At 53.1% G+C, this 13,586-nt stretch overlaps 1 protein-coding gene across 1 annotated transcript in view; it reads right to left on the bottom strand.

Annotated features, from left to right (window-relative positions):
• NFASC (neurofascin) overlaps nucleotides 1-13,586 on the bottom strand; it is a 197,011-nt gene that overhangs the window by 19,461 nt on the left and 163,964 nt on the right. The window contains exons 23-27 of the mRNA XM_023186935.2: nucleotides 12,649-12,853; nucleotides 11,229-11,351; nucleotides 9,958-10,131; nucleotides 7,513-7,527; nucleotides 1,399-1,629 (exon numbers count right to left, since the gene is read on the bottom strand). Coding sequence (XP_023042703.2) covers nucleotides 1,399-1,629; nucleotides 7,513-7,527; nucleotides 9,958-10,131; nucleotides 11,229-11,351; nucleotides 12,649-12,853 — 748 coding nt within the window. The remainder of the gene's footprint in view (nucleotides 1-1,398; nucleotides 1,630-7,512; nucleotides 7,528-9,957; nucleotides 10,132-11,228; nucleotides 11,352-12,648; nucleotides 12,854-13,586) is intronic.

Genomic DNA, 13,586 nt, shown 5'->3' with positions numbered 1-13,586 from the left:
CTTTCTTCATTTTTGATTCATCTTTTCTCTGAACTCAAAGCACTTGAAGGACAAAGAGCCCCACTTCAATGAAAAAGATGCCTTGCCGTGGCCCCAAAGGACATCAGTCACCAACCCGCTGGTGGCAGCTTCTAATACCCCAGCAGGTTCCTCCTCAGCCAACTTTTCCTGAAGTGCCTGTTAACTTCTAGATGGCACCTGTCAAGCAAACCAGCATTTTCAGGGTCTCAGGAGCTCACGGCAGCTGTGCCTCTCATCTGCCCTGACAGCTCACTTAACTCCATGTCATTGAGCTAAAAACAAAATCCTCTCATGTCTATTAAGCCTCCATCCTCATTCAGGAGGCTGAGAAAAGTGGAGCAGGGTGGGAGAAAGGAGGCCTTGGAAGGTAAAGGGACTTGCCCAGGAGACAAAGGGGTGCCCACTGGGGCCTACAATTCTACAACTGCGACAGAAGAGTTCTGGATGCTTCCTGCCAGCCCTGCTGGCTGCCTCACACTGATTTTATAGCTGGCCTGTGGGCTCAGGAAGCTACAGACCTTCCCCTTGTTGGTAATAAAAGACTGATGCTCAGTGCTTGGAAGCATCGCTGAATTCCCCTGGGGTCTCCCCAAACTGGAAGAACAGAGCTTCCTGGGCTAGTTGTATGATACAGGAACAGTGCATTCTCCTGGCTCAGTATACCAGCCCTGGGATCGATTCTTACCAGGGGCCCTGAGAATGCCCGTAATTTTCCCTCCTTGCCTGCATTTGAGGGCTTGGGGAACGTGAGTGGGCATTAAGGGACTCCTTGGCAATACAGTTTCCTGGAAGCTCTGACTTCGTAAAAGGAAAGTCTGTTAAGTGTTCCTTGTGGGAGGAGAGGCAAGGAAGGAGCAGGGGTTCTGGGAACAGAGCTGCCTGGCACAGCCACTCCCTGCTGCTCAGCCTCTAGGCCAGATGCAGACGTGGCCAGGGCAGGAAACTCCCTCAGGCCAGTTGTGCAGTGGCTGGTCCTTTTCCCCTCCTCACACAGCCTTCCTTCCGGAGTGCTCGGCCCTGAGCTGACTGACACGTAGCTAGAGGCAGTCCTGACATCTGGAACCTGGGGGCCCTGCCCAAGGAGCTTGGCCATCTGTTAAGGAACAGGGATCTGAGGCTAGAATGGGGGGTACTGAGTGGTGGAGGACCACCCAAGGAGTTTGTGTGTGTCAGGGCCAGGCTGGGGGAGATTGGGACCTCCAGGCTACCAGACTGAGCATCTAGTCACGCGTGAGTTTCCAAAGGAAACACAAAAGAAGGTGGTGGTAAACACCATCCCAGACTCCACCTCCTAGCTGGGGGAGCCTGTGGGTTCGTCTGGAGACCACTGGGGAGGCGGGCCAGGAGGGGACGGGGAGCATGGGCGATGCGCAGTACCGGATTCGTGTATCTTAGTCCCGGAGGTGGTGGTGGGAGGACTCTCCGTGGTGGTGGTGGCAGCAGTGGCTGTAGTAGTTGTGGCGACGGTGGTGGTGGCGATGGTGGTAGGTGCGACAGTTGGGATGATGGGGACTGTTGTGGCTTCGGTGGTGGCAGCAATGGCAGTAGCATCGGTACTGCTCACAGCGCCCGTCGCACCCACGGTAGTCGGGGGCAATGTGGGAGGAGCTGAGAGGGAAATGTAAAACATCCGAGTCTGGTTGGTTTGGCTGTGCCCAGCCTGGACACACGGCCCCCGCGTGCAAGGCAGGCAGCCCGGTGAGGAGATGGGGCTTAGTCATCAGGAGCCTCCCCAGGCATAACGGGCTGGGTCAGACAGGTCGCAGCAACAGAAGACACAACCATGGGAGAGGAAGAGAATGAAGCCCTGTGTGTGTTTCATTTTCTTCTCATGGTCTGCGTGGCTTGAAGCACCCAGCATGCACCCAGCCAAGGATGCACAAGGATGAGATGGGAAGGGGGCACGCGCTGAATCGCTCAGACCCCAGGGATGGCATGGAGCCCCAGGCCAAACACTGGCCAGATGCCACCCAGACACAGGCCCAAGCAGCACCAGTTGGATCCAGCCCTGGAGCCCCAGCCTAGAGGTGGGCAGGCGGCGGGGCCCTGTCCAGCAGAGGCTTAGGGCGGCCTGCCATTCCCAACCATTCACTCCAAAATCACCCTTTGTCATGCCTGCGTGAGCCCAAACAGCCACCCAAACCTGATGAGAGAGAGGGAACAGTCTCTGCTCTGCGCGGGCAAGCCTCACACGGTGTTCTGCCTGCCCTCGCCCTCCTCCAGTCTTGGCTCTCCTCAGTCATTCCTCCGCCTCTCCTCCCTCTCTTTCCCTTCTCTGCTCAATGGTGGCCCTTCCTGCAACCACCCTAATCCAAAGTGACTTCTTACAACTGCCTTTCTCTCTAGGAAATTTGGGTGCAGGTACGCCAAGTGCTTTCTGTTCACACGAGAACATGGGAAGAGGGAGCTAATGGAATGACAGTATGACCCACACTCAGCAGCACCACCTTCCCGGCCCACAGAAGACAGAGGAGTCCCAGGCAGAGCGAGGCACATGCTGGACTTCTTTTCTGCATATATCTTCATGGGGCACAGAATCATTCAAATCTGGGCTAACCCTCTCACGACACCCATCTCCCACCCAAAGTGATCCTTGGATGTTGGTCAGCTTGGGAGGGCTAAGCTTATGTATGTGACAACTTTTTCACAGGTCTTCTTTCCTGATACAGAAGGTCATGGAAAGGGCTGCCTTATCCTTCCCTGCAGATCTAATTTTTGCTAAAGCTGAGAGTATGAGAATAATGAGGCCAAGCAGAGAGAGACAGAGCCACCTCTCCTCCTTGCACTCGATCTCCTGTGATCTGACCGCAGTCCACTTTCTAGTGTTGATGCTAATGTGGCAGTAGGCAGGGACTTTAAAACAAAGGCAGCTAACTCTCACTCCCAAGGAATCCCACCCAGCCTCAGATCTCCCAGGAAAATAATATCCCCAAGAAAGGGGCTAGGGCAGGGAGGGATGCCAGAGAAAGAATTGCCAGAGAGCTTTTTAAAGGGAGAGTGAAGTGATCCTAAGCCTTCCCAGCCAGAGCCTGCCTAACAAAAGCCAGTTCATTCCCTTGGGTCTCCAATATTACAAGTCCTTCTTTGGAGAAGGAGGCAATGCTCCTGCTTCCCTCCTAATAAGATCAGAGGTACTACTGTGCCCCAAGGGTGCTGGCCACCAAAGTCACACTGGGCAGCTGACTATGCCCCATATGTTCCAGAGGTTCCTGGGCAAGTTCAAAGCTCACAATGCTATATTCCCCAAACCCTGGTCAACCCACAGACATCAGGGCGGTGCGGGGAGGGCTGAGCGGTGGGGCAACTCTCCCTCTGAGATTCTTTATTCAGGGCCGTGCTCAGTCCAGGATGGTCTCAGGCCTGGAAAGCTTAGCACTATAAACACTAAACATGAGGGAATTCACTTATCCCCACCCACCGACACACACACACACACACACACACACACACACACACACACACACACGCACACACACGCACACAGTGCACACATACATGGGAAAGCCTGAGAGACCCATGTGGCAAAGGTCAGTTCTCTCCCAGGTCTGCTCCCTGCAGCTCTCATGGCCATGGACACACATGGGCTCTTTCTGCTGCTCTGTGCTGCTGGGATGGACCTGGAGAAATTATTTTGTCTACTTGGGCAGGACTGCTCTGTTTTTTTTTTTTTTAATTGAGACAGGATCTTGCTCTGTTACCCAGGCTGGAGTGTAATGGTGTGATCATGGCTCATTGTAGCCTCGACCTCCCAGGCTCAAGCCATCCTCCCACCTCAGCCTCCCGAGCAGCTGGGACTATAGGTCCAGCTACAGGTCCACCATGCCTGGCTAATTTGTGTATTTTTTGTAGAGATGGAGTTTTGTCATGGAACCCAGGCTGGTCTTGAACTGCCAGGCTCAAGCAATTCTCTGGCCTCAGCCTCCCAAAGTGCTGCACCTGCTGGAGTTCTTTATCAATAGTATATTTTCTAATAATTTCTGACAAATCAAATGCTCACAAGGTAGCCCTTCTCATGACTATCTAAAAGGCATCATTGGAAAACACTCCCTTCAGGGAAGGTTGCAGTGAGCCAGGACCGCACCACTGCACTCTAGCCTGGGCAACAAAGCAAGACTCCACCTCAAAAAAACAAAACAAAAAGCAAACACTCCCTTTTAACCTGAATCATCACACTGCGTAGTGCAGGGGCCTGGGCTCCCTTCCTACAGGTGCAGTGGCTGCTACATTCCCCAGGCCCCAGAAACCAAGTCAATCTTCCCCAAAGCTTTACACTCTCTCATGTGGCCCCATGGCCCTCAGACACACAGAGATACACACACACTCATACCCCAACAGGGCCATAGCTGGGAGCACACACTTCCCCTAGGATGTTCCAGTGAGTAGCTGGAGGACAGAGATGTCAAGAAAGCCCAGGTGACAGCATTTTCCTCACCGGCCCTGCTGGGCTGAGGCAAGGATGAGAGATGCCTCTGAAGATGTTTCTATACTGCATTGTCCCCTCCCCTGATGGCCACTTTGCCAAGTGTGGCAGAAAGGAAGCATTTTTCTCTGATGATAGCTACCTAGCTGCTTCCTCTCTGGCTCAGGCTTAGTAAGAGGGAACAAGAGATGTCACAGAGAAAAGGGGTCACTTTCTGGCAGCCTCCCCAGGGCTCCCACCATCGAAGTTACCATAGAGGATACAACCTCAGCAGGCTGAGGTCACTGCTGGCACATCTCCGACCCACTGACTAGCTATGTCTATTGTCCCAAGGCAGGACAGGGCCCCCAGAGAGCTAGGGAGGGTGGAGGAAAGAAGAAAAGCCTCCGAGGGAAGGTGCAGAAGAGTCAGGCAGTGAGTTATCAGGGGACTAGCACAGGTGGAACGAAGGGGCAAGTGTTCCATGGGGAAAGCCTTCTACTGCTCAGGTCCAAGGAGATTCAGATTATTTCATCCCCTGGGGCTGAGGGTGAGGAGAGAATAGAAGAGCAATGTTTTCAAAAAAAACTAAGAAGTAGGGCTTACCAACAGAGTGGCACCAGGCTGGGAAGACATATGACTGGGCTAGGATGTCATTTCCTGCCACAATAGGAGCTACAGGTTTGGAAGCAACCCTGGCCAGTGCTCAGTGGAGACCATCAGCCCGGCGACCGAGAAGAAGGGGCAGCAGAGACCCTCTGTTAGCTAAGGGGGGATCCTGAGTGGGCTAGAGCTGGAAGCACAAGGCCCCTCCTAGACAGCAGCATCAACCTCACAGGTTTGTGACCTAATGCACACTGGAAGGCACCCTGGCCACGGCCAAGGGTTTTCCAGGAGGGTTTCAGGGAGCACCATGCATGAGATGGAGAACACTGAGGAGAGATGACATGTGTCATTCATCTTTCTGTCCCAGAACCTGCCACGGAACAGGGCACCTATCAAGAGCCCACCAAACATTTGCAGACCTAAGCTGGGTCAAAGAAGAGGACAGCACTTCCTAGACATTCCAAGGTGGAAGGTTTAGTCCAAAAATGTCCACATGGCATGTTGAGTACCCCGGCCAAATCACAGATTGTCAGACAGATGGGCAGCGATCCTAAGAGACTGCAGATACAGGTGGATGAGAGGGATTATCTTCGCTGGGTGGGAGATGAACAGAGCAGTTTGGGGAAACAGTGCCCAGGTTTGGAGAGGACGAGAGGGAAGACAGCAGTGGGCCGGACGCCAGGTCCACGTCAAAAACATGGAACCCGAGTTTTGTTGCTTGGCACCTGCTCATTGTGCAGAAGGTTCTTACGCATTTAAAGCTGAGAACAGCTGATGTTATCAGCACATCTCATTTCCCAAAAAGTGCAATCTGCCTCCACTGCCATGTCACGTGGAAGCCGGAGCCCAGGAAGCATTTGATTGAGACCGTGAGCTCATGCTGCCTGAGTGTAGATCTTCTCTAAGTGGGAAGTAGGAAGCAGGGTGATTGCAAAGATACCTCTCACCCACTCAGTAGAGGGGCAGCACAGGCCAGCATAGATGCCCACTGAACAAGACAGACTGCCTGCCACCAGGCCCACCTGCCTTGGGTCCTAGGGTGCCAGAACAGGGGAGGTGGACGGGGAGCTGCTTCCCCAGTGAGCTTGCACCTGATTCGCCTGATGCCTTCCCTGCGTTTCCTCTTCGTCATGGGAGAGACTTATGTAAACTTCAAGCAGGAAGTCAGGGAGGCCCCAGTGTGGCAAGGATGGCTCTCACCCTGGTCCCCAGGCTTGGGATCACCTCTCTGCCTCACATCTTCACGGGGTGTTCAGACTTTGTGGGGAGGCATTGGGGTGGTGGTGATTGTGAGGACTGAGGGAGAGAGGGAAGGATGATGTCAGCTCACCATCCACAGATCTGACCACAAAACATACACAAACTGAAGGAAGCAGGTGTGCAACAGAAATAGAATCAACATAGGATGCGGGTGCGGATGAATAAGCAAAGGCGAGGAGGAAATCGAATTGGGCAAGGTGGCATCCCCTTCATAAGCCAACCCTCAGATTCCTGGCCCGGTCCTCAGTTCTCCCTCCACTGCCTGGCATGTAAGGAGGCTCTGGTGAGCGCTTGCTCGTAGCCTTTGCTCTGCCAGGGTGAATCCTGTTCTCATTTCCCATCTATGTAATTCAGGCTCAGAGGAGGGCCTGGAAAGGAACCCTGGGGTCCCCTTCCTCATTTCTCCAGCCTGGGGACTGGCCTCCTGTGATGAAGAGCCCTTTGATGGCCCTCAAACCCACGACATGAGGACTAGAGCGGAGTAACTTGATTAGCAGGTCCTAAGCCCAGAGCTGCCCAGCACCTCAGTCCACTGTAGATCTACCTCCCACACCCCGAGAGTGGAGACTGTTCTTAATGCTAAAGACTTGGAAACACTGGGTTTCTGAAGGGTGAGGAGATAATCAGCCCACGGTGCCTGCTGACACTGCAGGAACTGGAGCACCTGGCCCTATCCATGGACGTGCTTGCTTGTTCTCACTGAGCAGAGCCCGTGGTGGCTGGCAGAGCCGGTGCCAGGCCCCCATGCAGCATGCAAAGCCGGCATGCACACCGCGCTCACCCTTTCAGGAGACGGCAGCCCCACCAGGAGCCAGCTGTCCCTGCTCCTGCTGCAGCACGCCTTCTAGAGCCACAGCTGGGGACACTGCTCTGAGCTGTCAAGTCCAGGCAAGGGCTCAGGTGGTTAACGGGAAGTAATCTACTCAGTGTCAGAATCAAACTGCAGCTCCAGAGAGCAGGTCAGGGCCGGTGTGTGGGGGACCCCTGCTGAGCCATTCTCTTTCTCAGCAGGGGGCAAATAGTTTGGGAAGCGGGAAAAGCGGGCTTGCTCTCCTCTGGTCCCATCCTCCACACACATCCCTTGTGACAATCTGGCTTCCCAACCACTGAAAGGGTAAGTCTGGAGCATGCTTTCAGCCTGAGCCTCTCCCTCCTTGTCCGCCCTGGCTGGGCTCCGCCTGCGTTGCCCCATGCCATGCCCATTACCTCCGATGCTGGTACGGTACCTGCAGTTGGAGTAGCTTCAGAACACAGCGCCCAAGATGGCCAGACAGAGGGAGAAAGGATGGAAAAGGGAAGAGAAAACAGAGCACAAGTGAAACCACGGGACAAGCAAGCAGAGAAGGTTCCAGCCCAAACCTTATGCAGACGGCGTGGCCAGGTGCTGGCTGCTGACCTGAGGATGCCAACTGGCATTCAGGGTTCACGGTCAACTCCACCTGAGTCAGGCATGTTCTTACAGAAACCTTTCCACTTGGGCCTTGGAGACCTTTCTAACACACTGTTTCTACCTCGACTCAAGGACTGGACATCTACGAGGTGGCTGCAGAGATAGTCCACTCAGAGGATTATGTTCCCAGCTCTGTCCTCAATAGCATGTCCTGCTCTGGCTAGGTTGGCATGACCTTTGAGCAGGCTGGGTGACCCTCCATGATGCCAGGGGTTGAGGGGATAAGGAGTAGGTGGTGTGGGAGGATATCAACTCCAGTCAAAAGGATGGTTTCTGTCTTCAGGGGAAGATGCTGAATAGTGGGATGGATACGAGAGAGGGAGCGTGTTCAGCTGCACCCGCTCCACACCATCGCAACTTTGGAAGGCAGGAACTTTGAAGGGTGGAGCCTGAAGCCCTTCTCCTGGTATTCCGTCCCTCCAATTCTTCCCTTCCAGTTGGACTTTATGAACTTAGAAACCCAAGTTTGGACTGAGAGCCCTAAGTGAAATTCTTGAATTTTCTGCAAAGCCCTAAGTTAAGAACAAACCCTCTCTTTGTCCTCTTGTCCCCTGGGGCTGCAGAACATTCTCTGTGGTGGTTACCGGGGCTGGACAATGGGGCCTTATCTGATGTTCTGTATTGGGGTGCACATAGGGAGGGAAGAAGGGGCTCTCTTTATCTATCTACTTGCAGAATTGAGTAATCAAGAAAGTGCATTACAGCCTGGCCTGGCCTTTGGTAACAGACACACATCGGTCACTAACCTAAGTCCCCTTGCCCTAATAAATTTCCCGAGTGCCCAGGGGCTTGGGAGAGTGCAGAAGAGCACAGCGGGAGGGAGAGCTGGTTGTGTGACTCACTCCTGGTTTCTGAGCCCGGAGAGGGATGCAGAGAGGGCTGTCAGCCTTTCTCTGCTTCTGCCTGGCCTCTCTTCTCCTGCCTCAGCGCTGGTGTGCTGGCTAGAGTGGTGGGGCTGGGGAAGGATGTGGGCAGCTTGTGAAGCTGCCTGGGAGCCCGGGGTGACGCAGCAGGCCTGGTAGCCCCAGAGAAGGCAGCACTGATGCTCTCCTGGAATGCGGGTCGGGGTGGCACTCAGGAGACCCCGTCTGGGCCTGGGCCAGGCCAGGGGACCTGACCCTTCTGTGGAAAGCACTAGACATGATGACTTCTCAGATTCCAGGGTGCCCACTCACATCACCTCTTCTCTGTTTTCCCATGAAGACTGAATCCCCCACTCTGCCCAGCCACTGCGCCCCCTCATTTAGACACGCAATTAGATATTCTTATAGATGGCTCCCCCTCTAGATGGTGTGAGCTTCTTATTACCTTTGTATATCCCTTGTGTGTGGCAGTGTCTGGCACCTCACATTGTGGGTGCTCAAGAAATGGCTGTTGAATTAACCGTTGCATCTCTGGAGACACACAGGGGTCCCCAGCCTTTCCCAGGGGGTGAGCCAGTATTGAGGTTTTTGTAGCCTTGTCTCCTCCAGAGGTCCCAGACTGCACATTCTGCCTGACGCCAGCGTGTGTGCGGGTGAGCCTGGAGCCCCCTCTAGTGGAGTCCTCAGGCAGGTGCAGCTCTGGTAGGGGATGAAATGCTGCCAGACGACGCCTGGGCCCAGGAGATGAAGAACTCATTTGCTCTTTGAGAAGCTGGCTTGGCTAACGGCTGTTTCCTAACTCCTCCTCCTCTCTGCAGCCTGACAACACATCCGATTCAGGCTGCAAGGAGGGACCACATTCTCTGCTCTACTCACGATGCCAGTAAGCAGCGTCGTCATGACGGTTTCCCTTACCTCCTTGAACCCATGTGCCTTCGAAGAAAGAAGGTTGTCCCCAGAGCCCTCATGGGGCACTCACAATCATATTCCTGCCTCCCTCAAGAGGTGAACACTCACTGTTCTTTGGAGTTCATTATGCTTTCTCTCATTTCTCAACTCATGCTCTCTTCCTTATTCCTCTACAAGAAGGAAAGATGATAGATGTCAAGTGACTCAGCAAGTCAGGGCAAGTGGAGACCCAGGTGTGATCACAGAGGTCCAAGGACAGCTGAGCTCCAGATCCAACACCAGCACCTACCTCTCACACATAAGATGGGTTCTCACCTACCAAGGGCTTGAGGACTTGAAGTCTTATCTCCTCTCCATCCCAGGCAGCCAGCTACAGACCTCAGTGTGTTTCTCTAGGCCTCTGAATTAGCCAGGACCTTTTACCCCAGGGGCTGCTGCCATGCACCTACCTTCATTCGGGGGTGCTGGTGACTCCTCCGTGACGGCTTCCCCAGAGCCCACCTGCGTCCTGGCGCTGAGGGTAAAGCGGTAGCGTGACACGGGGTCCATTCTTTGCACCGTGAACTTGGTCTGATTGGGAGAGAAGTTTTCCACTATCTGCTTTCCTACTTTGGTCCCGTTAACTGGGGAGACAGAGGTAAGTGGAATTAAACTTTAGCAACGTTTATTGATGGGTTATATAATCTGCAAGCTGGAGGGAGAACACCTTCCTAACTTTGCTGGAAAGGGAAATGATAGCACCTGCCTGCTGATCTTAAAGGCTTGGTTCAAAGGCAGAGCACTGGGCAAGAACTCCCTCTGGGCTCTTGGATGACACCCAGGGTTAGTCCTTCTTCACTGATCCTGCTGTCTCTAGCTCACTGAAGAGTTATGTGGCTGATTCAGAAAGATTCCGTTTATATTCTTAAGCCCTTTCAACAAGGACAAAATTGTTCACTTTCTTTCTTCCTTTCAAACAGAACTAGGGCAACGCCACTAGACCTTTTGATTTTTAATGCCTCCTTTGTAAAATGCCTATTCAATGGACCTCAAAGGGTGAAAGGGTCTGGTCCAGAGATCAATGCCGAACAGCATACAAGCACACAGTTGGCTATGAAAATTGCTAACAACACATCATTTGGCTCTTTGAGTTTCCCAACGAGGTATGTTACCTACTTTTGAAGGCCTAAAGTGTTTCAAATGTAATGGTACTCCTGTCCCTGCATGGTGATGCTGGGCTCTTGAGGTGGGGTCTTTCCAACCCAGGCTCCCGATTTGGGTCACCCCACAGTCACCAGGCAGCTCTACATGCAGCTGCCTTATCATAAATGACACCTTGTCAAGGGGTGTCCTGAGTGTCTGTGGACTCCTATGAGTATACTGTCTACCCCATCAGGTGGAAGCTCCAGAGGCTGAGGAACTCTCTCTCCTAGACTCTGTACGTGTTGGAGACTACAAAAGATCCCTAAAGGCCTTGGCTGTCTGCCTCATTAGACTGGAGTTCCCTTTGTCTCATCAGTGAGACTAGAAGCTCCCTGTAGGCAGAACTATGCAAGGAGAGCAGGGATTGAGTCCCTCCTGCCTCCCTTAATCCTATTGGGAACTGTTTTGTTGGTCCCTCCATCCCTCCACAATGCCATCTGCACCCACAGGCTTTCTACCTTGAGTACTTAGGAAAAGTGGTGAGAATGGGATTTCTGGTTCCCAGATTATCTAAGAGAAAGGGAAGGGCAGAACGTACAGGCCACGTATTTGAGAGTGTATCCAATCATGATCCCATTTGGATGCTCTGGATGATCCCATTCCAGGTTGATTGTCTCCAGGTTGGGCTGCCGGACTCGGAAACGCCTGGGGGCACTGGGTACTTGGGGAAGGAGGAGAGAGCAGGGGAGATGAGGGGGAGGGGGCAGGGAGGATGAGGAAAACACAAAAAAAACAAAGCACAAGTATGAAGGCATTGACCTCTGGACAACCCCTATGCTGGACACTGCTAAACTGAAGCCAGGGAGAACCATGAGACGACCGGAGCCCATTGCCCCATCCAGGATGCCATTTCCTCCAGGTCTGAAGACAAACATAGCTCAGACTCTGCTTTTTAAGAGAGGAAGAAGTAAATCAGGTTTTCTTCTAGCAACCACCCTGGATTAAGCACACATTAGGCTCTGATTCTGCAAAGACACCTTTAAATTGGGCAGAACCATTCCTTGGTAGAGAACCACTTACAGCTGTTTTGTACAGAGGCTGACTTCCCTATCCTCAGACAAGGATTCTCATCACTGGGTCCAGGCAGCAGGCCCAGGCTTCTGAGCTGAGAATGTTGGGTTCAGGGTTAAGGAGACAGAAACCCAGGGTGGAACATCCAGAAGAGGTGGGAGGGCAGGAGTGTTAGGGAGAGGCCAACGATGAAAACCAAACCAAGGCAAGGGAAAGACAAGGATAAAGAGAATGAGAGGGAAGAACAGAGGACAGGAGGAAGAGAAGAGGAAAAATGGGGAAAATAACAATTAAAGAGGGAGGGAGGAGAAACGGAGGAGGACGAAACAGATGCAAAGCAGATAAAAGAAGACGGGCAAGAACAGGGAAATGAACCAGGAACTTTGCAGTCATCTCTTAATTCATGAACTTGAATTTATGTGAAACACAAAACAGGGGTTTTGACCCCAGGGCCTTGTGAAACCATGGGCCTGCAGAAAGCGGGGCTACACTTGGGTATCCCTCTGCAGAGCCACCGCACACACAGGCTATCTCAGTGCAGCTTCTTGAGAACATGTGGGGAGAACCGTGAAGGCCTTGGGTGCTGGCAAACAAATCAGATGGCTCCTGGCAGTCAGGATGGACGGCTGCCTTCTGCCTCGGAAGGTGGTGGGGCGGCCCAGGCACCCGCCGTGCCCTCGGGGATCAGTCTGCATAGCCCGTCTGGAATTATGTCAGCAGACCTCACAGGTCTTCTCTTGAGATACAACCTCCTGGCAGGGCAGGTCACCTTGGTGGTGGTGCTCTGGGAATGGTTGTAGAGGCTCAGCTTGCAGGTCGTCTGATCCTGGAGGCCTTGAAGAAGTCGCCTTGTGCCATCCATGCCGAGCCACGCTGGAGTTTCTCCAGGCCCGAGGTGTGTGCCCCCTTCTCCTGCCCCACCCTGAAGAGCTGCAGGCCAGACCTACCTCCTTCCGGGGTGGTGAACTCCTTGGTCTCACTGCGAGGCCCATCACCTCTCCCATTGACCACAACCATCTCCAGCTTGTAGTTACTGTAGGGGAAGAGGCGGGACACCACGCCACGGAGGCGGTCACCAGGGAAGCTGGCTTGCTGTCTCTTCTGAGACACCCACAGGTTCTTCAGCAAGCTGCTCTCCCTCCAGTAGTAGGCCTTCGGGACAGAGGCAGGCTGGTGAGGGGTCAGGCAGGCAGGGCCGGGTTAGTTGTTAGTGGTGGTGGTAGTGACCGGTCTTTCCTTTGCTTGCTACAGCCTCCAAGTCCCAAATGACCTCATCAGTCCTATCCAGGCTGAGGAAGCAGCCTTTTAATCCCCACTCATCAGCCACTCATGAACATGAATTTATATTAAACAAGAAATAAGGGTTTTGGTTCCAATTATTTTCTGATCCATGCCACGTCTTTGGGGAAAGAGCAAGTTGGCCAAACTTACATCTGAGCTGCTCCATCATGAGACTGACTTCCAAGGTGGGTACCAGGTTGCTCAGGGAGTCCGTGCCAGAACCAAAACTAGTGAGCCAAGGGTCCAGGCATGGAAAGCTCCACTCTGTGCTCAAAGACCACATCACCTTGAATTGGATTAGTATGGTTTAGATTGACGGCAGGCAGCAGTTGAAAGGTAACAAGTTACCCCCGGAAGTCTGAATATGAGAAAGGGTTGATTTAATCTTTTGAAGTAAAATGATTTCTTTTCATATTGTTGAAAGACCTTCAGGGATGAGACAGTCACATGTTCAAGTCAGTGGGATGCCAGGCTGCATGGTAGCAGAGCTTGGATGGGAAGGGACAGCTATGGAAGATGGTAGTGTTGGAGGGGACGGTGGAATGAGTTTGGGCTACATGAGGTCTTTAATTAGCAGTGGGTAAGAAGCCATAGGTCAGGTGGC

This window comes from Piliocolobus tephrosceles, chromosome 1 (assembly GCF_002776525.5).
Source record: "Piliocolobus tephrosceles isolate RC106 chromosome 1, ASM277652v3, whole genome shotgun sequence".
Classification (NCBI taxonomy): domain Eukaryota; kingdom Metazoa; phylum Chordata; class Mammalia; order Primates; family Cercopithecidae; genus Piliocolobus; species Piliocolobus tephrosceles.
Note: the sequence above shows the minus strand (reverse complement) of the source record. Positions and strands in the feature narration are given on the sequence as shown.